General features: G+C 52.1%; 8 protein-coding genes across 8 annotated transcripts; 2 read left to right on the top strand and 6 right to left on the bottom strand.

Annotated features, from left to right (window-relative positions):
• Window positions 1-558: 558 nt before the first annotated feature.
• Window positions 559-2,521, top strand: BU25DRAFT_451382 (uncharacterized protein). Its single transcript, XM_033709753.1, has 6 exons — window positions 559-697; window positions 754-846; window positions 894-1,012; window positions 1,075-1,303; window positions 1,368-1,468; window positions 1,518-2,521. The coding sequence occupies exons 1-6, from the start codon at window positions 646-648 to the stop codon at window positions 2,244-2,246; spliced, it is 1,323 nt and encodes a 440-aa protein (XP_033557598.1). The 5' UTR covers window positions 559-645; the 3' UTR covers window positions 2,247-2,521.
• A 1,933-nt stretch (window positions 2,522-4,454) lies between these two features.
• BU25DRAFT_478217 (MFS general substrate transporter) lies at window positions 4,455-6,403 on the bottom strand (the record flags this gene model as incomplete). The annotated part of the gene is made up of 3 exons (XM_033710990.1): window positions 4,455-5,409; window positions 5,453-5,822; window positions 5,875-6,403. The coding sequence occupies 3 exons, from the start codon at window positions 6,401-6,403 to the stop codon at window positions 4,662-4,664; spliced, it is 1,647 nt and encodes a 548-aa protein (XP_033557597.1). The 3' UTR covers window positions 4,455-4,661.
• Window positions 6,404-9,165: 2,762 nt separating this feature from the next.
• On the top strand, window positions 9,166-9,978 carry BU25DRAFT_178630 (uncharacterized protein). Its single transcript, XM_033700892.1, has one exon. The coding sequence runs from the start codon at window positions 9,392-9,394 to the stop codon at window positions 9,887-9,889; it is 498 nt and encodes a 165-aa protein (XP_033557596.1). The 5' UTR covers window positions 9,166-9,391; the 3' UTR covers window positions 9,890-9,978.
• Window positions 9,647-10,516, bottom strand: BU25DRAFT_414409 (uncharacterized protein). Its single transcript, XM_033707275.1, has one exon. It carries the CDS (start codon window positions 10,420-10,422, stop codon window positions 10,111-10,113), a length of 312 nt encoding a protein of 103 aa, XP_033557595.1. The 5' UTR covers window positions 10,423-10,516; the 3' UTR covers window positions 9,647-10,110.
• A 1,674-nt stretch (window positions 10,517-12,190) lies between these two features.
• BU25DRAFT_414407 (uncharacterized protein) lies at window positions 12,191-13,499 on the bottom strand. Its single transcript, XM_033707274.1, has 2 exons — window positions 12,997-13,499; window positions 12,191-12,903 (listed from the first exon to the last, which is right to left on the bottom strand). Exons 1-2 carry the CDS (start codon window positions 13,094-13,096, stop codon window positions 12,485-12,487), a joined length of 519 nt encoding a protein of 172 aa, XP_033557594.1. The 5' UTR covers window positions 13,097-13,499; the 3' UTR covers window positions 12,191-12,484.
• A 1,069-nt stretch (window positions 13,500-14,568) lies between these two features.
• On the bottom strand, window positions 14,569-16,417 carry BU25DRAFT_414405 (acyl-CoA dehydrogenase family protein). The gene is made up of 2 exons (XM_033707273.1): window positions 15,047-16,417; window positions 14,569-14,957 (listed from the first exon to the last, which is right to left on the bottom strand). Exons 1-2 carry the CDS (start codon window positions 16,243-16,245, stop codon window positions 14,621-14,623), a joined length of 1,536 nt encoding a protein of 511 aa, XP_033557593.1. The 5' UTR covers window positions 16,246-16,417; the 3' UTR covers window positions 14,569-14,620.
• Window positions 16,418-17,763: 1,346 nt separating this feature from the next.
• BU25DRAFT_424913 (uncharacterized protein) lies at window positions 17,764-18,490 on the bottom strand (the record flags this gene model as incomplete). The annotated part of the gene is made up of 3 exons (XM_033708311.1): window positions 17,764-17,882; window positions 17,932-18,351; window positions 18,445-18,490. The coding sequence occupies 3 exons, from the start codon at window positions 18,488-18,490 to the stop codon at window positions 17,764-17,766; spliced, it is 585 nt and encodes a 194-aa protein (XP_033557592.1).
• Window positions 18,491-19,432: 942 nt separating this feature from the next.
• On the bottom strand, window positions 19,433-22,598 carry BU25DRAFT_414403 (uncharacterized protein). The gene has a single exon (XM_033707272.1). The coding sequence runs from the start codon at window positions 22,156-22,158 to the stop codon at window positions 19,453-19,455; it is 2,706 nt and encodes a 901-aa protein (XP_033557591.1). The 5' UTR covers window positions 22,159-22,598; the 3' UTR covers window positions 19,433-19,452.
• Window positions 22,599-24,403: the final 1,805 nt, after the last annotated feature.

The following is a 24,403-nucleotide window of genomic DNA, read 5'->3' as shown; positions in this document are numbered from 1 at the left end:
GCTACCAGGTTATTCGACAAGGCCCTGGACACGCTCGGACCATTCACGTTCCAAGCTTCGGCGCTCAGTGTAGGCGTTTGATTTTCCCCTAGGACGGAATATGCATATTCATTTCACGGGATCGCAGCGCCTGATGAAGCACTGAGTGGTACTCCTGAAGCGTATGTTTGCAACTGGTCAATGGCAGACTTCTCAGCTTGAGGCGAAGAGTTTGCCCACGAGTTGAATCTCTTGATCGCGTCCATGGCTCGACGCCCTTGCCCCTGCCGGCGTCCTTCCTAACGAGATAGCGTTGAATAAAGGAGTTCGTCTATCGTCATGTGAGCTTCGGGTGGAGAAGGTGGCAGTCAGCGGATAGACAGCAAAATTGGGAGACATTTTAGAATACCGCGTGTTGAGCGTGAAGTGATGATGAGGTCGCGTGTGATGTGTGAGTGAAGACAAGGCGGGAAGGCGCGTCGAAGAGGCCAAACACGACCTTTCCTAATTTAGTACAGTGACCTACACCGGCCGTAATTCGGCTTGCCGCTCGGAGTGTTGATGCGAACAACTAAACACCACCGATCGGTTTGCGCCTCGCACGATAACTCCCAGAACCTGCATTGCCGGGGACAATGATTTTGGTGGCTGGCCCACGAACACAGTATGGCATTTGAGGTGTCGTACAACCTCGAGAATGAGCAACAGTTCTGGGATGGTGAGAGTGTTCTGTGCCGCCGTAACCCCACTACCAGAGACTGACCTGCCATGCAGAGCTCGACGACATTGTGTCGACACGATGTCGGGACGAAGAGACCATCGACAACTCTCTGCGCGCATTTCTCAACGTCACCACAAGCTACAGATGTAATTGTACTCCTCGAACAATGTCGAACATCGTTGACGCAGGACAGCCGAGTACCTCGAAACCGACTACAGCGTTGCAAAATGCATCTTTCGCATGTTGGAGGGCGAGCTCTTCATGACACATAAGGAGTATGTGCGCCGGCAGATGATATATTGTCTTCTCCAGGTATGTAGCATCAAGCGTCTAGGTGCAGCTCATTTGTACACAATGAGCTGATAGCTTTGCAGGAAGAAGATAACCCCACCATTCACATCGTTGCAGCTCTTCTCCTATACGATGGCCGTAACAGTGGAGATGATATCATCTTCGAGATGATGCACACAGAAGGCAGTTTCCCAAGATTGGTGGGATTAGTACAATTGGAGGGCGTGCAAGAAGATACAAGATTACATCAAATGCTCTTGGAACTTCTGTACGAGTCTTCTCGAGTGCAGAGGCTTGACTGGGAAGACTTCGGTATGTCTCCGATGGTCCATCTCAGAGAACGAAGCATTTGAGCAAGAGTTAACACATTGATCAGCGGCGGTAGACGACAACTTTATACTATATCTTCTAGGGATCATCGAAGGTGCTTCTGATGATGCTGACGATCCGTACCATTATCCAGTCATTCGAGTTCTGGTACGTCTATCCATCACTACTGTTGAATCTGTGACTGATCGCTGTATAGCTGGTCATGAACGAGCAATATCTGGTAGCTTCCACCAGTCATCACAAGGACGGCCGTCCTCCAACAACAAATCGGTTGATCAAAGCATTGTCGAGTCATGGCATGACATACAAGACATTCGGATGTAACCTGATTCTCCTCTTGAACCGAGAGTCGGAAACTTCACTTCAACTCCTGATTCTCAAGGTCTTGTACCTTCTCTTCGGCAATCTTTCGACCGCAGAGTACTTCTATACAAACGACCTGCATGTCCTGATCGACGTTATTCTTCGGAATCTCATCGACCTTCCTCACGATTCGACTGCGGCCAACGCTCTACGACATACGTACCTGCGGGTCCTCCATCCTATCTTGACAAACAGTCAAATCAGCAAGCCTCCGCACTACAAGCGTGATGATATCCTTCGGCTCCTCCACCTTCTTGTAACGAGTGGCAACCACTTCGCGCCTGTAGATGACACAACTCAACGGCTTGTCATACGGTGCACCAGCGTGCCATGGTTGCAACCGCCGGCCGCAAGAAACCAGCATGGTTCTAGTGGTAACGACAGTACGACGTCACCCATCGATCACGTCGCGAATGGTCAGAAGGAATTGGCGCGCCGAGCTCTGAGCATGAATCTACAGGACGGAGGCGAAAGCTCAACGAGCGTTCTCGAGATTGCATCTCACACGGAAAAGCCTGGAGTCCAGACGCCCAGCATCACACATCCAGATCAGGCATCCTAGGGCCCGGACATACGTCACACCTCGACATACGCGTCGCAGCCGTCATCTCACTCCCCTTCGCAGGTCGAATGCTGGCATTGGTAGCGCAACTTTCTACCCCTCAGCATGACTGCATAGCTGGCGTTTCGGGTCCACACACGATGAACAGCCCTTTCATTCAGCGAGTTTCCGGTCTTCATGCGCATCTTGCATCGCTTGCTGGTGCACTGGTTTTGGTCGCACGTATATTCCATATATCCCAAATTATTCTTATATACTAATGGATCGTTTTTGGCAGCAGATGTTGACGTATGCCCTGTGCAGCCCAGCGTCAAGACGGCTGACCCCTACGAGACCTATGCATTGTGCTTACACTGCAGCGATCAGTACCACGGAGCAGCCAGACGAAAACTACGCGGAGCGCATCTCTTCCGCCACGAGTCTTCTGTAGATCTCCGCATTGCAACATCGCACATCGCCAAGATTACTGATTGCGACGCTGACATCTTTACAACTTGTATCGTCTCCACAAAACATCAGAAGTACAAGGTCTGGGGTGTTGATGAATGGCTACAACTTTACAACCTGCGCCACTATGTACGTACACCCGCATTGCGTTCCGCGTATGACAAGACCAGCGGAGTCTTGGCTGCGGCGCGGCTGCGCGGTGGGAGCACAGCGGTTGCGGCGCGAGGGATGTGGCGTAACATCAAGAGTTGCACAAGGGCATGGCAGACGTTTGTCCTCCTTGTGTTGCTCGTCCTCATCTCGAAGTCAGGTCTGGGCCCGTATGTCCACCCGATTACATGCTTTGGAGGCTTTGTGTACTTCTTGGAAGTTCTCTATGAGACATGTGATCTGCAATTCGCCTCAAAGCCTTCGAAGCCTTTTCCAGGTCGACATAGTAGATTCTAAAGACATGCACAATGAGCCCTCCATGTCAACACATACTTACGAACAACCTTCGCATCACATAGCAATCAATCTCGCTCAGGTTGCATCGAGTCTAGACCGTTTTCCCAGACGCACGCAATATGGCAATATGTTTCCTATCAACCCTTTCTTCGGCTGCAATTCACCGATGGATACAGTAACACCAGCGTTCCACGAACCGCCCGGGTTCCTTCCGGGTGTCACACTGACAGCGAAATGTCGTGTCTTATCGATCGGAGCCGCACGAACGAAGGAGCATTGCGGCTGAGCATGACATCGAGGTGTTATAGTTGGCGCTGAACACGAACCGCGCTTGCTGCGAGGTTTTGGGAAGTTGTGTGTGGGCGTCGAGTCTGTTGCTGGGTCAATAGGCTTTTGCTACGTTTCTATTCCTCGAAGGCCGAAAACATTAGAGTGAGGAATCTGTAGCTACACAACGTTCTCAGATATTGTTTGTTGTACTCGAAGTCGTTTGGCTAAGTCAACAAACATAATGCTGTTGAGGTTGCACGTACGATCGTGATACGTCTGTACTGTAGATAGTCTGTCCGCGGAGCCCGCGATTAGCCTCATCATGACCATTGAAAGCCGGAGGCCAGAACAAACCCACCCACGGTACGGGTTGCCCCGTTGCCCGCAAGCCACTTCCGCTAGCCCCCGCTCGATTATACCACAATCATAAATCTCGATAAGAATTAATCTAGTCTTCATTTAATTAACATTCAATGCGCACGAGCTGAAAAACAACGGTTTTCGTTGACGGGAAACCTGCTCGAACGTTTGCAACGACTTCCTCGTGCCTTCTTCCTGACATGTTAACATTTCGAAACCGCGGTGGCTGAGGTCCACCACGGAAGGGTCTGTCTCCATGTCGATCACTGTGTCTGGAAGAGGAGGGCTCGTATCGAGGGCATCTGCCTGATCTGCCCTAGTGGAGGTGGGGCCCCAGCTGTGCATTCGTGTCTCCAGATGTCAACTCCATAAACACCGGTGTCGTCTTGGCTGGAAACCTCCGACATACGAGGTTCACCGATGTCAGTGTTGAGGCTGTGAAGGGATCTGCAATGCATACCAGATGTAATAGGAACCAACCGTATGTGTGTGTATGGTGTACGTTGCTTCAGCCAAGAGGAACAGTGAAAGATCTGCGATTGATTTTGCTCTCGAAGAGGCTGTTTGCGGTGATTCGGTAGATGACAGACCGATCTTGCAGAATATAGAGATCTTGGTGTCACAGTCACGTGTAGTCATGAAGTTCGTGAAGATTTTGAGTAAATGTGGTATCTCGTAAACTGATGCTCAACCTCAGCCTGTGGGGAGCTCCGTGCGCCTACGTTCAAACAAAGTGGTATTGTAAAGAATCGAACCGCATCATCTGCTCCCCGTCTGGGCTTCGACGTAACCGTGAATTAAATACTTTTGAGAGAAATCGCTGTGAACAGAAACACCTTCTAGGACCGTAAAATCGTGTTGTCAAAAATGCTGGAAAGAAAAAAATGCTTTCTAGACCATGCGTTCAGGCGACTGAGCTGGCTGCTCGATCTTCTCACGAGAAGGCATGGTGCTGGGGACACGGGTAGGTGCCTGCGACAGGGCAGTGGGGGACACTATGCCAGCCGCAGTAGCATCGCTGCCCAGTCGAAGCTTCTCCTTGGTAGAAGCGTGCTTGCGAGAGAAGTGGTGCGCAAAGCTCTCGCCATCGAAGCATGGAAGGTACCAACGAGCAACCATCATGCAGATGAAGGACAGGAAGAGGTTGGCGCCTGACCACATCTGTATAGTGATATAGGTGTTGTACTCGGTGATGAGATGTCCCGCAATGACAGGGCCGAGTAAAGCTGGAACGGCGGCAAAGCTGTACATCATGCCGACCCAGTGACCAAGCTTCTTCTTAGCCAAAGCCTCTGTCTCGGGGGTGGTGTAGGTGCAGCTCAGGATGTTGGCGACAGATGCAGGCGGAAGTCCAATGACCATGCCGGAGAAAACACCAAAGACGACACAGAAGGCGATGGCATCTGTCTCAGATCCGGCCAGTGTCCAGAGTACGAGAGTGAGGAGCGAGCACACAAGCTGAGAACCGATGTGCATGTTGAGTGGTCCAGTCTTGTCAGAGAATTGAGCGAGAGTTAGGCGACCAGCTGTGGAAGCTCCGTTCATGATGGTCAGGAGCCAAAAAGTCTGCAGTGGCTCGTCGCTAACAGCCTGCGGCATTGCCTGTCCAATTCCAGAGCTGTTGCGAGTTCCGAAACCTCTGACGGCTGCCCACTATATGCTGTCAGTGACTGAGTCTGGACGCAAGAACAACAGTACTTACCTCCTCAAGATTAAAGAAAACCGGATAGAACCCGAAGAACATGAAGGCCACGGCGGCAGTAAACCAGCACCAGGCCTTGTTGCGGAATGCATCTGTGTCGAACCAGGTGCGGATCTTGAACCAGTTCTCAGGCTTGTGGAACTCGTGGACTGGGTTTGGTGTGGCAAAGATGAAAGAGTAGATGCATGTTAATGAGGTCAGGGTAGCAACATAGCGAACTGCATTGTTGAAGCCCACCGCCTCAATGAGGTAGCGCAGCATAGTAGGGTAGACAACACCTGCAATGCTGGCACCGCATGCAACGTACCCTACAGCGAGTCCTCTACGCTTGGGAAACCATGTGGCAGCGACTGTAGGGCGGTTAGTGGATCGCAATAGTGCCTTCTGATCAGCCGGACATACCTTGTGAGCTGGAAACGAAGAATGGAGCCATGCCCAGGCCAACAACGAGACCTTGAGTCGCCCAAATCGGGCCAAAGCTTGCAATAGCTTCGACGCTGCTGGGGTGCACGGCCGACAGGATAAAGAGACCGAGAGGCACGAAGACAGTACCGAAACCGATCACCTTGCGGAAGTGACCGGCATCCAGAAGTCGGCCAACTGGGTTGGAGAGGAGCAGAACGAGGAAACATTGCGAGCCGCCGATCAAGTTCAGCTCCAGCTGGTCAACTGTTCGTAATGAGTGGCCAACGTAATATGATGACCAGGTTCCATATGCGTTCACCAGTCCCCAGGAGTTGAACATGAGGAAGAAGCATCCAAGCAAGCAGGCGTATGCTCGCCATGTGCGAGGCCAGTAAGGCTCGTCGTCATCTGACGAAGAGCGACGAAACTCGCGCATAGATGGAGCACCGGAGGCGGTTGATGTTGACAAAGGCAAGCTCGCCTCACTGCCTTTGCGGTTATCTTTCTCCAATGACTGTGAAGGCATGATGGTGGTGTTGTCAATGCGGCAGGTGTGGCCCGATTGTTCGGAAGGAGGGACCTGTAGCGTTCTGGATGCTCAACACGTGCGTGTGTTGGAGGGGACGCGCTCAAGTGTGGTGCACGAATGAGGGGGCAAGGTTTACGAAGACGATTGAGGGATGAAGGAGTTGGTATATGTAGGTGTATTGACCACGGTACGTGTGCATCTGAAGCTTGGATCCGGGGTATGTAGCTAAGAGTTCGGATTGATATAGGAGGTCCACACCTCCCAAGCACGCGCGTTCATCTTGTGGCTGGCTCCTTATCCTTGGTGACGTGGTAGTCAAACAGTCCGTGCAATGATGAATTGCAAGCCCCGGGCGTACACAAGCAACGCAAGGAGCAAACCCAAGGAGAGCCAAGGTCCAGGGCCCACATGCACTACGGGACCCTCGACTCCGCCAGCCTCAGGGCGATGGACATTGACGCGCTCGGACATTCACAGTAGATAGCCAAGGCTGTGGTGGGTACGCGCTGGCCAGATGCGGGAGATAGCGCACAATGAGTGTCCGGTGTCATCTTAGTCTCGAGCTTCCCCACGGGAGGGCATCCCAACCCTGGGGGTGGGACAGTACCCACGTCTATGACGACGGTGTAAGATATTGCAATTTGTTGCAAGCTCACTCGTCACTTTGCTGGGAAAGTTGCCACCATTTCGAAAGCTCCATGCGTAACCATGGGAGTCCGCAGACGGACCATGGTTGGTACATGCAAAGATGTATCTCCCCCTCTTAGTAACATGTGGCAGGACGAACACCGCTGACAGGCCGGAAACAAATCTTCCATACGTTCCACGAACTTAAACACCGTCGGACAGGCGCCACAGTGTTTGTTCACGACCAGGGAGATTAGGGGGCTTCTCAACGCTGTGAAGGCGGAGCGGGCCTTCTTGGCAATGTCAGCGGGAAGCATACGTTTGGGGTTGTGGATTGGGCCGGCAGGTTCCACAAGCCAAGAGAATGATGTACATCCCGCCTTAGCCATACTCACCAGTACTCCACGACTAAGAATGCACCCAGTCTACCCGCAGTATTGCCGCTGAGGCTCTGGGCAGTATCGCAGGACGATGGCTAACGTTTACAAGATATTGCGAAACGCTCAGCGCTGTTGGTACAACAAGACCAAGCCGGGCCCAAAGAGCAATACTCGACAGTGGCCAGAAGGCGCACAGGAGCCAAAGTGCCCCAAGGTCGTTGTGGCAGGCATCAGTCCGCTCAACAGGGTCTTAGCATCAAATGCCAATACCAAGATGATCGGTCGCTGGGATGCTGTTGCTTCGTTATCTTGACACAGCCTCAACCACTTATGCTTGGCATTCGGCCCGGGGAGAGATCGACAGTTGTTCCACGCTTGCGATTCCTTTTGCAACAACGTAGATAGGGGATGCAGCCAGTCGTCATTCCTATCCTGTACCATCGACATTGTGCAGTGTTGCGGAGCCTCAACAAGAATCATGGCGCAGCGGTGAAAGAGACACGTTGACTCGTGCTGTCGCAAATGTATTACCCCTCACTCGACCATGAAGTTCCACATTGCGGAGGGTCCCAGATGATGAGAAACGGTCTTCGATAGACGCCGCGTGGCAATTCTGATAACAAAAATGATGATAGCGAGCGTGGAGCGTGAGCACGGTTGCGGTCAAAGGGGCGCTGGTTTGGTGTGGAAGCGAGGGCGAAGGATCGATGAGCCATCGCCAAGAGGATCAGCGTCAACTCCTACGCGTTCACAAAAGGTAATTTCTGCCCATCATCGACCGAAACAGAAGTGCATCGTCCATTTCGAGACGATGCTTGGACGACATGGCCAAGCCCGGATTTACCCTAGGTATCGTCGATCACCTTCATTGAAATCTGCCTCGAGAAGCACATCATGATCGACAGGCGCTTCGTGCGCGGACAAGAAGCAACTCAGCTCAAAAGTATCCTTATCTTGGGATCTTTGTAAGTCAAGTCTGTGCATTTGTCACGACTCGCGATGTTGGGCACCGCCACGAGGCAGAAGGTGTTCTTGTCCTACACACAGTGATATTACAAACAGCGAGGATTATATCTGCATTGTTAAGTCGCCCCTCCTGAAATTTGTCTCAGGCATGATAGACTACGTCAGGTATGTTACACTGCGATGCATTACCAAGATCGAGGTGTAGCTCGAGATGGACCAAATGGTGGAGAGCCGATTACAATGACATGCATCGTCAAATCCTCAACATACCTTTGTCTTGCTACTGTGTTTCTCTCGCCATGCTCTGTAGGCCGCTTCGATTTCTGTTCTGATACGCTGCTCAGCAGTCTCTGATGCCTGGTTGAACGCCTACGCATTCGATGCGCGTGAAGCCCAACGACTCTGTTACCTAGCTTGGGACCTCGAACCTTTCTTCTGACTGCGACATCACTGAAACAATAGCAGCTGCCTGAGTATACGCCAAGCAGGAGTTGAGGCTTTGGGTCCCAACCCCCACTGTGACTCCCAAGAGACCTTCCATGAGGTTCGTGCTGTGCCATACATCCGCATGATCAATATTTCTCCCTGGTCTCCAAGTTTCTTCCAGATACACGTGGCACACTCAAACATTGTGCTAAGACCAATTTCAGCTGTGATCTTCAAATAGAAGGAAAGGAGGCATTGGTGTGCTGCGTGCTTTGGAGCCTGCACAGCCATCACAACCGACTCGCTGGTAGGTTGAGGGCGATCTCTCGAGTCGCGAGTCAATGACCTCCATCCGGACGATTTTTTTGCCAGGAATCCGAGGTTTCCGTAGCCATGGAGTTCTGTAAACAATCTAGAAGTGTTGATCTCCTCGTTCAGTCTGGCAGTAAACGGTTGTTCGGATTTCACGCGATGTTGAAGCAACTCACTGTGTGATCCGCCACCAAGACACACTTGAGTGATACTTTAACAAGGCATGTAGGTCTCTGATGCCTCGGTCTGGCAGTTTCTCTCGATCTCACAGCCCATGCAGCAATACAAATGTCAGCTCGCAAAACAGCTGGACCTTGCTTCTGTAGGTGTGCATATAATCATCCCCCCGCCAATGTATTCCCACTTTCACACCTACACCTTTACCCAAGTATCCACCCTGACAGCGCGACCAGGTCAGCTCAGCCTAACTGCTTCTTCTCCTTTCTTCACGCCCGAAGCTCCTTCCCAAGGTCATCGCGCCGTGTGCACGTGCGCAGCCACTAAAACCCCAAAATCAAGACGCTTGCCTCATCACCAAACTCAAACCCACAAGCTTTCAAGCTTTCAGCACTACAGGCTGCACAAAGGCGCACAAGACAACGACGAGCCACAGCGCTGTGCGAATAAACAAATACGAGCGGGGAGGAGCGGAAACCACGCCACAGTGTCAGCCCACAAGGAACTTCGCTTCTTCGCTCGGCATGCGTCGCCGTTAGTCATGCCATGGACGGTGGACAGGGCACGATTTTCGCCATGCATCAGCCCACCGTGATCCCATCGGGAGCCCACCGCGACTTGGACACGTCCACTCCATGTTCCGCGATGACGCACAGCAGGAGTAGCCGAGGAGAAGAGAGGGTGGAGCGGAGTGCGACCGTTCAGGTAGGAGACTCCGCTCCATCTGAATTGCCCTTCGGACAAGGCCCAAAGCGAATGAACTAATTCTCGACATGAAAACTGAATTCTGTGCTACAGAATCTCGTAGAAGCCACCCTAACAGCAGAACATGGTCAGCATCGAGATCACGCCCAAGAATACCGCAGAACTGTTCACGACCATCGCTGAGTAGTCTGCGAAAGTTGCATCCCGAGTTCCGCTCAATAAATCATCGCCATGCGTCCATCCTGCCAATATCACGCCACTCATCCGCTCCGTACATGTTAGGTCACCACAGCCAGAGGAGCAAGGTAAGGGAGGAATGGGGCACTCATGTCGATTGCCATCTCGGGGAGCAGGTGCATCCGCTCCGCGCTGTGTCGGCGCGTCTACCGAATGAAGGGTGGTGAAGGACCGATTGAGATTCATGTCTGGACATATTGTTGATTGAAACCCAAACAGAGATTAGAACACAGCGCTCACAGATATTATAGACAATTCAGCTCTACGACCTATATGGTACAAAAGTCATGCTCTCAATATTACTTTATAGTGCCCAAGATTAGCAAACCATTGCACACGAAACTCTTCATAACGCCATGGCAATTACATGCCGACTTCCGACCCTTTACAGTATTCTTGAGACTCTGAGGACCTAGCCCACTATATTTGCTCCGAACATGAGGTTCGAATTTGCCAGGACGCGCCACGCCCTGCCATGGCCCGCTGAGACGACCCCACGGGCGTCAAAGCAACACACCCTCGAAGTATCAGAGCAAGGGGCGGGGCGGAAGCTCAGATCTGAAGCTTTTGCAGCGAGCCTTCTTGTCAGGAGCGACAAGGGTGTGGTCAGATGTTCCGGTCCACTGCATGAGCTAATATGTCCATAACAAAATTGCCATAACACTGTGTACGAGCACCACATTCAAATTGCGGCGATTGTATATCGAGAATTAAATTTACTCGATGCATCGCAATCTCAGGAGTTGCTAAATTACAGATTCCAGTTCGAACCGTGCAGTTGTGGTGCCTTGACGAGCCACCGGACCAAGCCCGCTACTCATCAGACCACGCAACACTCGAACATCCCAGAACATGGAGTGGAGGAGAACAGCATTCTGAAGGAATTCAAAAGTAACAACATCATGGCGGTCATGACGACATTATTCGGCCCGCTGTGCAGGACCGACACTTTGCCACCCAAGGCTTTCACAGCACTCGATACGAGTATCGCCAGTATGTCGCGGCGATTCGTGCTGAACGTCAAACATGCCCGGCACACCGCGATCTCAACAGATTCCAGCCACCATCACACTCTGATCCACAGGAATGTACGTGGTGCCATGATTTGCCATGCCCGCTGCACTCCGGCATCATTCGCATTACAAAGTGCCGGAGCGGGGCGGAGCACGAGACTTTCAGCACTCCAAAGCAGACGACGTCATGGCAGCCATAGCAGTCATGGCATCACCAGGGCGACAAACTGTCAACCTGCTGTGCAGGGCTGACATGTTGCCAGTGGCTGGGCGCAAGATGCTGAGACACGTCAAAGCTTGGGAAGCGAGGCTTGAGACAGGTGAGTTTTAGAATACCGTTTCAACGTTGTGGAGGTACAAATGCTTTCTTGACATAGTTTATCCGTGTGTGCATGTGTAGTCTCTATCGCATCGCACATGCAATGGCAAGCTTGGTAAGAAAAAAAGTTGATCTCGCACACAAGCACTTGTGGTAGAGGTAGACTTGCACGCAATTCAATTGCATTCAGAGCCGTCCAACCCCGTCTGAGGATTGATATGGACAATTGTTTCTAAGACTCAATCAGCAAAGCATCGACCTTATAGTGATAGTGACAACTACGCTCGGTATTGTTGTCTGTAGCTGTTAGTAATCATAGATAAGAACACTGAGGGGCTTTTGCAGTATCTCTTTTTAGTAGACGTTGAACCTCGTGCGGTGTTGCGTGGGAGCATTATACAACACTCGCTTGCTTGTGCCTCTTGGAAACAGGTCCAAATGCACCAACATATCATCTCTTGGTACACTGTAATGCTTTGAAGCATTGCTGCTTGAAAAGAAAAGAAACGATGTTGCCGATTCTTGCGTACGAAGAAGGATTTTGACGTCAAAACGAGCCTATCAACATAGCATGTTTACTAGGTGTAAGCAGTTGCCACGCACAGCGCCCTGAGAAATGATGTATTGAGTAAAAATATTGATTCGATCAAGTAGCTAGTCAAAGACTATCAATACGTAGTAAGGCTGCTATATCCAGGAGAACACCTTGCTCCCAGTACGCGTCAATCAGCCAAGGGAGCAAACGATTAGCAGCCCTTCAGGTCCCAAACTCCAAGCAAAACAGCCGCCAAACTCGCTGGCTGAAATACGCAAGACAAAGCAATTCGAAACTCTAGCTCGCTCGCACCCTGACGACCTCTTGGTCACCTAGTCTTCGACCTCTGGCCTCAGATCGACTTTATCGTGAACATCCTTCTTAGATGCCCTTGATAGCCATAGTCCGCTCACTGTTCAGCTTATTCGCATTCCGCTCGTGGCTCTCCTTCTTGCAGTCCTCAAGGCCCTCGCACTTGTGGTCCTCCAGCAGCCGGTGCTTGCCGCAGAAATGCCCGTTGCAGAACCCGCAGTCGCCGACGATGCGCTGCGCGGCGTCCTTGCAATCCTTGTGGCTGCAGCGGATCTTCTTGGGGGGCATCCCGCCGCGCAGGGGCAGCGCCATGTGCAGCGTTGCGTTGGGCGCAATGGCGTAGTCGGCGAGCGTTGTGGTCACGGACGACAGGTGCTTCCCTGCGTACACGAGGCGCAGGTCCGCGGGCTCGGGCAAGTTGGTACGGAGAGCGAGCAGCGAGCGCAGGGTGGAGATAGAGGTGCTGGTGGGTATTGAGAGAGGGATTGCTAGAGCACGTCAGTATTGCGCACGTGAAGACCCTGGGGGCGTGGTGTGCTGGTTCCGAGGTTCGGAACCCCCGATACCGAGAGTGCACTTACTGGAATCGCCGGATACGTTCTTGACGAAGATGTGCATCGTCTCGTCAGCGTCAGAGCCCATGGAGCTGATGCTGGAGATGGAGTCTGAGCGGCGCATCATGATGGCGGTGGTGGTGCTGTGCTGTGAGGAGCGTGCGATGGTGATGACGCTGGTGTGCCGGTCGAGGTTGAGATAACGGAGATAGGACCGGTCGCAGTTGAAAGCGGCAGGTGAGGCAGTGTCCGTGTGCTCAGGTGAAGAAGTTGGCAGGGAAGAAGGCGCAGCGGTGGCTTATGTAGAGGCGAGGGTTGCGGTGAAGTGCGGTTGAGTGGGTTGTCGGGGTGGAGACGCCGTGGGTGAATAATGTAGTAATCGGCGTGGTGAGAGTGGTAAGAGGGAAATGGTTAGGACGACGAGGCAATGGGCGAGTAAAGGTGACGCAGGCTGGGGCGCTTCCTTTAAACAGATCAACTCCGGCAAAGCACGCCAGACGGCCGGATGACAAGACAATGCACTGGCGGTCGGTGACTGATGCGCTTGCACTCGACTCGAGCCAGGCTGCGTTCAAACCGCCGCAGCGCATAGTGAGGCAGGTGACGCCAGTGCCTTCCACCGCCTTCTAGATACCCTGCATTGCCTCACAGTCCAGATCCATGCAGGAACACAGCGCTATCGTGGACTGCCTATTGAGCCGCACCACCTTCACGCGTGTGTGGATGGCTACTTCGACTAAATCTTGGATATGCCCCCCTAGATGTCTCACTCCTTCAACTTCTTTCATATTGAACCAAGACACTATACTATCTACACATCGCCTATCTCGCCGAACCTGCCTGGTGCTGCCGTGCAGGTGACACGTACTCGCACCAGAAGGCATCCTGCAGTCGGCGACAGCGGCATCACCAAAGCGCTGCACTTCCGTTGTTGTGTCATCCAATCCCGCCGTGTCTCACGCACCCCATCCAGATGCAGCTGCACGGCGGCCGCTTGAGGCATGTAACACGTGGACGGGCAGCAGCTGGCACTTTCGCCACAGGCGGCTGAGGCGCGTGCTGCCTTTGGCGATTGGATCAGAGGGTCCGAGTGTAGGGATGCGGAGGCGGAGTCAGGGACATCCCCGTGCGGCGATCCTCACTATCATGTCGTGGAGATTGGAGGTGATGCTTTGCTCTGTGATGATCGTGATGGTCTGCCGATGTCTGCTTGACCGGTCGGCTCCCTTGACACCACAAGCAGCCCCAATCTACCAGCATTGTGCTAGGCAGAGTACAGATCGATAGTCTATGTGCACTCGGCTATCGACATCTAGCGACACTGTTGTATTGCTCAACGTGCCTATCCGACCCAAGGACCGAGGACGCTTTACATTCCGAGCGTACCATGGTTGCACAACCCAATGACACACAGCGGGGACAGCCATGTTCGGAAGGTGTTTGGCCATTTCGGACCTGTCAGTGTCACACTTGTTCCAGAAACGTTTGCCATTCGAACTTCAACGTCCTTGTGACACTCTCGCCTGGGGATCCCTGGGATCTTCAAAACCTTACGGTCAACGACAGATCGATCAGATGGTAAACAACAATATTGATTGTGTATGCTTGCTGAATATGCGACACCTCTATCCTACATCAATTCTACTTTCACCTACAACATGCTCTTTGGGAAGTTCTTGTAGGCCTGTCTTACGCCCAGATCGCTCAAGATTTCTTCTGTTCCACCCAGAATCGCATCGAACTTGTATGTGCGGTGGAACTCTTCTACATACTTGCCCATGCCGGACTGTGTCAGGCCTCGTCCGCCGAAGATATTCACTGCCCTATCGGCAATCTCGTGCGCAGAGCGTGTCGAGTACGATTTCAGTAACCCGATGGGCCCGCCGAGCAACTTCGATTGTTGGGCGTAGGACATGTGCGACATTTGGTAGGCGATGGACTCGAGCCAAGCTTGGTTCGCTTCGACGAGGGAGATCATCTCTGCGAGCCTGTGGGTATTGTTAGTATCTGTGCCAGATACGTACGTGAGGCGCGGTCCAGCGGGAACCAGCAGATATCACAAGAAGAAGGAACTCACTTTTGTCGGATAGCGGGTTGCTCGACGAGCTTCTTGCCGAAGACTATCCGCTGGTTGCACCACTTCAGGCACTCCTCGACGATGGTGCGCGAGTGTCGAATGACCGCGCAAGCCATCATGAAACGCTCGTGATTGAAGTTGGCCATGATCACGGCAAAACCTTGATGCTCCTTGCCGAGCAGATTCTCCACAGGCACCTTGCAGTCGTTGTACTCAACGTACGCAGTTCCGGCAGTAGTGGAATAGCTGGTCTTGATGAGCTTGGTCTCGAGGTTTTCGTCCCTCTCGACCAGGATCACGGAGAAACCCTTGTCGGTCTTGCAGCCAGTGACAAAGTAGTCACTGAACATGCCGTTTGTGATCCACTTCTTGGTACCCCTGATGATGTAGTGCTTGCCATCAGGCGTCAGCGTTGCAGTGGTCCTCAATCCAGCAACGTCTGAGCCGGCAAACGCTTCTGTGATGGCAAGGCACATCTTCTTCTTGCCGGTCAGGACCTCATTGACAACTCGTGCCTTCAGCTCGGTCTCTGGCATCCACTGCAGGACAGCAGTCAAGGAGATGGTCATGCCCGCCATGTTGCCATCCTGGAAACCTCTAGCATTCGCGCGCACGCCCTCCTGCGCCTGGACAAGGTCGTGTAAGTAGTCAAACTCCTCGCCCTTGACTACGCCAAGCAGGTTCTTGCCGTGCAGATGCTTTCCAGGGCCCAGACGCATAGCCAGCATGTGGTTCTCCGCCATCTTGTCAATCAGGTCCTGAGGAATGTATTTGCCGCTTTTCTCGCACTCCTGCGCCACAGGCCTGACCTCCTTATCGATGAACTTTCGTACCTCCTTCTGGAACTTCCTGTGGGTTTCCTTGAAGTATGGACTCTTAAACTGCGGTCGCAGCCATAGCGGCTCGGCGTACGGTACGGGGCTGAGGTCGCCAGGCTGAGCGATGATGACTTCAGACTTCTCGCCCTCGATAGTGCCGACACACAGGTCGGAGTACTTCTCGAGCACCTCCTGTCGGTGGAGGTTGTAGAATGCAGTAGTGGCGTCGGTGCCAGCCACTTGCTCGAGAACGACAGAACCACCGGGGTGAGCGTCGACGAAGTCACTCAGGTCGTAGACTTTGTGGTCGATGATACACCACAAGTCCTCTGGTGTGTTGTGCTTTGCAACAGCATCGCGGGTAAGAGCTTCGCTAGACATGGTGGGCTGATACGAACCGTGAGGTTCTGTAAAGATTGTAGTGAGGGTATGAGAGAAGAGAAGGCCTGCAACGCAGGGGAGAAGTGCATCTCGCTACATGTCGCAGTACCAAGGTGTTTTGCCTCGGTCAGACTAGACGCTAGCCCTCTCCGCACTACTTTCCGTGACAGTGGAGTGAGTGTGGATTGAACAAAACTGGGGTAAGTGGAATACCGAGGCATAATCGTCTGAAGTTTGATTGGCAGTGGCTTCAGGGATGCCGTACGGGTGACGATTAACAACCAATCGGTCAGAAACCAACATCAGATTATGGATGCTCGGAATTCTAAAAGTCCATCAAACTCACCTGTTTCAACTTGGTATATTTTCACGACCACGCAGTGATAGAATACTCTGAAGAGACAGACTTATTCTGAATTACAACCACGTTTAATTGAGCTACCAAGTATTTGTTTCTGATGGGTGGTTGCAGAGATATTAGAGGTTGAAATTGGGAAGCGTAAATTCTGATTTTGGATCTGGGTTTCCGACCGATAGGTGTCAATGGCCACCCGTAATCGGCTTCCTTACAGGGACAGCTTCCGGCGCTATTTCCAATGCGTTTCATTACCATCAAGATACATCCCATTATCATTTGTTTTGCTGTACACATATGGCGTCGATCCCTAGCTAGGGTTATTATAAGGCGTTGTGAATAAATAATACAATGGCTCTCGAGTAGCAGAAAAAGTCACATGTAAGCAGTAGATCCTCGAAAATATGGAAGGTACTCAGTGCTAAGCTGCAGGCCATCTGCAACCTGATTCAATTTCTGACGGCTACAGTGATCCCTGTATGTTGTAGCCGGCTTTATATGCAATATGAGCGAGTGGCAAGACCAACATCGGAGTTGACGAGGCGAGAACCAACGTATCCTCCAAATGTTCATGCCCTCTTGCGCTGTCGCTGGTAAGCCAGCAACCATTGAGCTGGCTTGCCTTTCAGAAGTTGACCTTACTACTTATCGATCCTCTTACCGCGTGCTTCCAGTTCCTGCATTCGATCTGCGTCTTCTTCTTCTCGCTTCCTGTTTGCTCGACGCTCTGAGATCTTCGCCTTCTCTTCTTCGAGCCTGTCTCGTTCATCTTCGAGATCATTCAGCTCAGCATACTGGTCAGCTTCTCGATCACCGACTTCGCTCGCCCGCCTCTTTGCTGGTACAACCTTCCTGACTGCCGCCATAGACGTTGGCTTTGGCTTTGGCTTTGGCTTTGGCTTTGGCTTTGGCTTTGGCTTCGGCTTCGGCTTAGGTGTGGATCTGGGCTCGTACTGCTGCTCGTCCTAGCTTTCGGTCTCACTCGCCTGTTTATTTTATGGTGTGTTCTTCTCGACTGCTGCCTTTTCGAACTTGGGGTTGGACTGGACTTCGGCTGCACCTTGGCTTGAGGGGTTTTTGTGCTTCGATTTGGCCGGTACCTCGAAGACCTTGCACTTTAATGAACCCTTGACTGGTTGGTAGATTTTGATCTCTGAGTCGGACTACTGGTCGATGATCACGTTGGCGCCTCCGGCAGTCTTCCCAATAAGAAGTGCGTCAACGTACGAGAGACTCTTCGGGAGCCTGTTTGGGGGATGGGTGTTCAACAGTTTGTCGGCACCTGCTGTCACATTAGCGGGTGGTAGGTACGACCCGTGACTCTTGCCTACCTCTTGCTGCTTCAATGTCCTTCTGGATACCGACCAGAACATTCCTGAATGTTTGTTTGGCTTCCAACGAGAATGGCTGGTTGATACTAGCAGCTTTCCGGAACACATAGCGTATCAAAACGGTAAGCTTCTCTTTCATGGCGTTTGAATTCTTCTCCGCAACGAGGTTGAAAGGATACATATTGATCGGCAGATGGGAGAGGTTGTAAGCCGCCATAGACGTGTCAGAGAGGAAGCTAACATCGACATGCTCAACTTCGTCCGGCTTGTGAGGGTACGCCTTCAGTCTCGCCCACGCCTGAAAGCTGTCCGTCTCGCTAAGGGAGAGCAGCTTTCTATCCTGGATGTACCCTTTGTTGCCCGGGATGGCGAAGGTGTACGCGGTTGGCTCTGGGAACTGGTCTAAGGTGCCTGCAAGACCTTCGGTCGCGATGAAGTTGTCAATGTCTTAGAGATGCGTGGACCTTATAGACGGCTGAACGCCTTCATGTACACTAGCAGCGCCTTTCGTACCATCCGCGACTGCATCGCCCAGATGCGTGCCCGTGGAAATACACATGCATCAACGAGGGTATAGATGTGGTGGCACATGGCATCATCTCCACGGTGCACGATCTTGTTGTTGCCTTCATCGCGACACTTTTTTGTTGGAACCTCCAAATGCCCCTCCGCCAAAAGATTGCGCTGTACAGCATCTTCGCTCTTGAATACACCAGTGTTGCTGTGGGTTTGATGCGCACTGAACAGGGCTATCGTCTCTTTACGACGTACGACGTCACCTGGGTGGCGAGCGACATATAACTCTGGTCTCTGCTGGAGTTACACATTGGCTCGATGTGTGCGAATGCGCCAACGCTGAAGATCTTCGAGAAGGTGCTCAAGGTCGACAGGCTGACAAGCTGGACACGGTCGCGGTCGCGGTCCCAGTCGTACGGGTCGAAGAAGCAGAACTTGAGCAAAGGACAACGGTGTTGCTGGTACTTATACACAACCCAAGAGCAAGAGTTGGTCCGAGAGGCTCTTCCACATAAGCAAGAACGACAGCAAACGCAGATCTCAGCTCAACATCTCCTACCTACGCGGTACAACACTGCAAATGAACGCTCACATCGACCCCAACCACCCCAGCTCCCGCGACAGCATGACCAAGGCACTAGCATCAGAATACATCGACACGATTCTCAGACACGACAGTTACGCGCAAGACATCGAGATGAACAGACTGCCGACGTGTCACTCTTTCGTCAATGATGATTTACAGACTCTACTGCCTTTGCAGGAGCCAGTTACTACGAGGCAAAGAGAGAGAAGACCGCCGCCACTTTCGCAAGTGCGGATGAGCTGGAATAGAGGGGCGGAGGTATGTGTGGAGACTGTGGGGGAGGAATGTTAGGGTGCAGGAAGTCGAGAATCATCCGAAGTGGGTGTAGAGTATGTGTAGTACGACTGTACAAAAGACCTAAATGACAGACACCCAGAATATTCAAAACATATTAATGCATCTACATCTTGGATTACCGACTACGACTTTGTGATCTCAACACTTGCACTACCGCTTGCAAGGTCGACAACAAAGCCACCTCGTTCCTGCTGTGCGTCTGCAACCGTGAAGCTCACAGTATCCAAGCCAGGCTGCTCCAGCCAGACAATGGCGGACTTAGCCTGCAACACACTGTCTGAAACAGCAGGAACGACCGTAAGACTCAGCTTCTGCGCGCCCTCATCATAAACGATCTCCTTTATCGCGCCAGCACTGATCTCGACCTTCAGGCCAAGGTCGGCAACGAAGACTCGCTTCCTGACGGCATCCTTGGGTGCAACAACAGTCGACCTAGCAGTGGAATGCGTCTCATCAATGTCGCCACCAAAAGCTTGTACGCCGAGCTTGTCTTCCTTGACGATATAGACCGTCTGTCCCAGAGCTAGGCCCAAGAAACCCTGACCGTAGTCACCGGAAAACGGATCCCACTTCAGCAACTCAGGGAAGGAGTGGAATGCCGCAGATGCGAAGCCACCCTCATCGATGTTTGTTAGAGGCGCGGTGTTGCCCGCAAACCCAACACGAAGCGCGTAGAGGTTGTCCTTGGGGTTCTGCTCATACGAGTGCAGCATGGGCAGCGAGTTGAGGCCAGAACCGTAGTGATGGATCTGACGCTCGATTTGCTGGATCTTGGCGCCATAGATGAAGTCCCAATATCGGCGTGCGTTACCGTTCCAGCCCCAATGGGCGACAGTAGGCATGTATGCGAGAATGCTGTTGATGGCTTTCGTGGGTGTGTTGGGGAGGTTGAAGTAGTCGGTCCAATAGTAGACGCCTTCCTGACCGGTGCTGTCCCATGCCATTTCACTACCGAAGGGGATGGCTTGCGTCTCCCAAAGGTTGGCGCGGTAGCGCATTGAGGCTTCGAGAGCTGAGGCTTCGCTTGTCATGCCTTCTCGCTTGAGGTCCTTCAGAAGCTCGCCGAGAACCCATTCGCCCATGAGTCCAACAAGAGCATAGTCACAGTTGGCGCCCTCGTTAGACAAGCAGTATTGAGTGGTGTTGAACGCACGACCGAGGTACCACGACCACTCAGCGCGAAGCTTTGTGTCGGGATAATTCCTCGCTGTTCTGTAAAGCGACCAGTACGTCGCAACTGGGTGGATGTAGTTGTACGCTCGGCGTGTTGTATACGCTCGCTCTTTGTTCCAAGATGTCCACGAGGTCCAATCAAATGAGTTGTCGTACGTGTAATTGACCGCACCTGGCTCATAGTAGAATGCACTTGCGATGACGCCGAACGAGCTGTTCTGCTGTAGAGTGCCTACAACGGTCTCGTGCACGAATTCGTCCACGACCGAAAGTTCTTCTGCGTTAGGCTGCGCAAATTGCTTCATGGCAGTACCTAGGTACGCTCCAGTACCAGCCTCATCGCTGATACCAGCAAACCAGACGCGGGCATCTTGTTCGACGATCTTGTTGACTTCACGATCGTAGGTCATGATAGACGGCGCGCGATAGAATGGATCTGAAGTGTCGTTGAAGTAGGCTGCCGTTGAGAAGAAGTGGCCCATATCAGCAAGAGCGGAGGGTGCGGTCTTGGTGATCTTGTAATGCACCGTCTGGGTCTTACCATCCTCGTATGAGATAGTGACTCGCGCTCGCCCCCATGCTGAAGCCACCGGAGTCAGCTTGTATGCAGAGTCGGACGATGATAGTTCGGTAATCGTGAAGGCACCTCCGGCATCGATGTTCTTGACTGGTGAGGTGTGGTTCAGGTACAGTCGTGCTGAGGAGTCGGCTGGCACCACGTATCCTGGGATACCTACTGCAAGCGGAGATCCGGTCTTGATAACAGCGTCTTCGATTGTTTGGATCTTCTCTGCGATCGAGAAGCGAAGGCCAACAGAGTAAACCTCCCCTGATTGCAGGGGTTTGGAAGTTGGCTCGTTCCAGGGTTTGCTGCTATTCCATTCATTCTGCGCATAGGCAAGGCTGTGAATCTGCCACTCATAGTTGCCTTCAAAGGTCTGAGACTGATAGCCAAAGTTGCCTTGCGGCTCGCGGAGGAACCTCCAGGCTTCGAATTTTGTCGCTCCAATGGGTGTAATTACCAAAGCGTTACTAGTACCCTCTAAATGCGAAACACGCACGTAGCCAGCGTCGAGACCAATGTACGGGTCGGCGAAGGCGCACTTGTCCTGCGTCTCCTCTGCAGATCTTCCGGTGAAGATGTTGTTGATGCTGACCGGCAACCCAAGACTCCCCAACTCCACACTTCCGTTGCCGTTATTCGTGATATTGAAGCGTACAGCGAAATTGTTCTCATATTTTAGCCACTCTCTTGTAACCTTGATGGGCAGTCCGTTAGGCAAAGTGGGTGTCAAGTCGGCGGCAGCAACGACATCCTGACCGGTCCCGTTCAGCGTCGTAACAGGTTTGCGTGCGCTAGCAGAGTCGACGCTCGTCCAACCGCCACCACTCGACGTGCGGTAACGAAATGTGATATCGCCCAGATGATGAGCTCCGTTGAAGGCTAGTTGCGCCAGTCGGTCTGAGGGAAGGAAGTCGAACTCGTTTCCGGTCGAATTGAGTGAGGCAAGCGTCTGAGAGCTCTTGACTATCTCGCCCTTGAGGCTCCCGGCATCGAACGTAGTATAGCCATTGCTGAGTCCGAGATCATCTTGACCTTTTACGAGTGCAGGAGTTAAGATCAGGAACGAAAGTGCAACTTTGAGTAACGCCATGATGGCTCTTTATTGACACCAAAGCGCGAAGGAGGCGGCGCACCTGTTGATGAGTGCTCGGAAGCCATCATGTATGTCGCCTCTTATACCAATGGACCCCTGTCCTTCAGAACTATACCTTGTACGGAGTATTTGCCGTGCCATTTCGGTATGCGGGTTGTCTCTTGTCCGACTATAGTGATCGCCACTGTGCCCTGCGAAGATGTGGGGTAATGCTGCTCGTGACGTTTGGAAATATATCAATCGCTCGTATCACCAATATCGATACTAACCGTTTAGTTGTTATAGCCTCATAGACCAGCGGAATAGAGAAGGTGGAAAAGAAAGTCTAAGTTGCTGGTGCGTTGCGAGGAACCTGGCTCTGACCTGCCCGCCATCGATGCTGGCGCAAGGGTCGTTTGTCACAAACAGAATGATGTGTGTGTACTCCACCGGCAATTGCTGATCAAAAGATTGTTGGATGACGCAACGACAAGATCTGGGGGAAGAGCAGGGAGCTTGCGGAACGAGGCGTAGCGCGAACGGTTGTGCCTTTGAGTGCCTGCCAATGAGAGCGCGAAGCCCCCGCTCTGTCTCCGCAATCCTTGGCCTCATCCGGCAGGTAGCATTTCTTAATCCTCTCAACACAACGAACTCATCTCCGCAATTGTTGACGCTGTCAATGACATTCTACTCTACTGCTTCGTATGGGTCGATCGAACGTAAGTTAATGCAATATTGGGATGCTTCTCTCAACTTCAATACAACACAATTTGCAGCATACGAGAAAGCCAAGGACCCATGCTGTAAGTGAACAGTAGCTTGAGAGGACTCCATGGATGAACAGCTTCGCGGTTTTGTGGGTCGGTGAGCAACTAACGGTGCAGAGATCACCAAAGCCAGTACTACATTATTCAAGGTAGACAACAGATTAGCAACAGCGAATACCTCCAGGGTAAGGCGCATCCCATCCTGCCAGTCTACAATTCACTTTGTCAACTCTTCGCTCTTACCATAAGCACAGACTAAACGCCATTCTCCGTTACGCTCCCCTCCGCCTTCGGTTTCGGGCCTTGAAGTGTGAGTACTCGTGCATTTAACGCCTGTTCTCGGAGTAAACTGCGAAGCTATCGGCCAGGCAGTGAGGACGCCATACCTGTGCAAGTTATGCGCGTACTTCTTCGAGCGAACGATATCTAACTGGCGAGGACAAAGCATCGATGAAGTAGCTTGCTCCTGACATTGGTGTCATGTCTACTATCTTTGTTGTGATCAGGTCAGCGTACGGATACAGGTGACCGAGTGACAAACTGAAGACGTCCTCGAGCGACGCTATATGTGGTTATCGAACACAGTGTCATGATATCTGACACTGCTCGCATCTCAGGCTGGGTTTGGCTGATTGCACCTTCCGCGGCGTGCCTAGGCTTTTTAACGTTTGTGAAAATAGGGGCGTTTGCAGGTTCAGAGATTCAAGGGAAGTCGAGGAGCCACATTCGAGGACAACTTGATTCGGGGTGAAGACCAGACGGCGATTAGAGAACATACCCTCTTAGTAGGTCCAACCCCTGAACTGCCGCGCCGATGATGCAAAGCTCCAAGCATAATGCTCAATCAACAGCCAAGTTTCTCCCCTGAAATTGATTCGTGCCTGCAATATACGGGGTCGAGAAATTCCAGGCAATCCGTGAGATGCATCGTTTCCTGCTGCTGCGACTGTCGTCACTGCTGCAAACTATAGACTGAGTCCATGTTCGCTAATTGTTGGTGCATTGCAACAGGGTCCGCTTGGTCGATGCAATATTGATCGATCCATAGGTAGTTGAGGCCGAGGCGTAGAGTGACATTGATAACATCACAGACCGTTGCAGGTAAAGTTTCCGGCAGGTCTTTGTAGAATGAGCTACAAATGACACCGTGCTAAGGCTTGCATTGGGATATCCAGTCCTCATGTATGTAATGCGCCTCTAAATTTGATTGTGAGACAGGTTGGAACGGTAAGATGATTGATCCACATCTTATGGGATCTGCGTCGTTGTAGAGAGTCTGCCAGACCAATTCTACCCGGTTCATCGCCGTGGTACCAAGCCAAAGTCGTGGATCCAAGTGACGCAGCTGCAATTGGACCGCTTGATCCTCAAGATTTGAATGTAAACCATCTGGGAATGAGTTTTCCAGTACATCTGCGAAAAACAAACACAATGGACATGTAGAATGTTTGCGTATACGTATGCCGATGGTTTGCAAACTGTGCTTAATCTTCGAG

The sequence above is a fragment of the Macroventuria anomochaeta genome (genome assembly GCF_010093625.1).
Source record: "Macroventuria anomochaeta strain CBS 525.71 unplaced genomic scaffold BU25scaffold_37, whole genome shotgun sequence".
Lineage (NCBI taxonomy): Eukaryota > Fungi > Ascomycota > Dothideomycetes > Pleosporales > Didymellaceae > Macroventuria > Macroventuria anomochaeta.
The sequence above is the reverse complement of the archived record's forward strand: the minus strand, read 5'-3'. Positions and strand labels throughout refer to the sequence as shown.

Excerpts from the sequence above, each read along its gene's own strand:
- BU25DRAFT_451382 (XM_033709753.1), top strand. The coding sequence starts at position 646 with ATGGCATTTGAGGTGTCGTACAACCTCGAGAATGAGCAACAGTTCTGG. Across the intron at positions 698-753 it reads TGAGCAACAGTTCTGGGATG|AGCTCGACGACATTGTGTCG; the intron begins GTGAGAGTGTTC and ends CCTGCCATGCAG. Across the intron at positions 1,304-1,367 it reads GCTTGACTGGGAAGACTTCG|CGGCGGTAGACGACAACTTT; the intron begins GTATGTCTCCGA and ends CACATTGATCAG.
- BU25DRAFT_178630 (XM_033700892.1), top strand. The coding sequence starts at position 9,392 with ATGCAGCAATACAAATGTCAGCTCGCAAAACAGCTGGACCTTGCTTCT.
- BU25DRAFT_414409 (XM_033707275.1), bottom strand. The coding sequence starts at position 10,422 with ATGAATCTCAATCGGTCCTTCACCACCCTTCATTCGGTAGACGCGCCG.
- BU25DRAFT_414407 (XM_033707274.1), bottom strand. The coding sequence starts at position 13,096 with ATGATGCGCCGCTCAGACTCCATCTCCAGCATCAGCTCCATGGGCTCT. Across the intron at positions 12,904-12,996 it reads GAACGTATCCGGCGATTCCA|CAATCCCTCTCTCAATACCC; the intron begins GTAAGTGCACTC and ends GACGTGCTCTAG.
- BU25DRAFT_414405 (XM_033707273.1), bottom strand. The coding sequence starts at position 16,245 with ATGTCTAGCGAAGCTCTTACCCGCGATGCTGTTGCAAAGCACAACACA. Across the intron at positions 14,958-15,046 it reads CAACCCGCTATCCGACAAAA|GCTCGCAGAGATGATCTCCC; the intron begins GTGAGTTCCTTC and ends CAATACCCACAG.
- BU25DRAFT_414403 (XM_033707272.1), bottom strand. The coding sequence starts at position 22,158 with ATGGCGTTACTCAAAGTTGCACTTTCGTTCCTGATCTTAACTCCTGCA.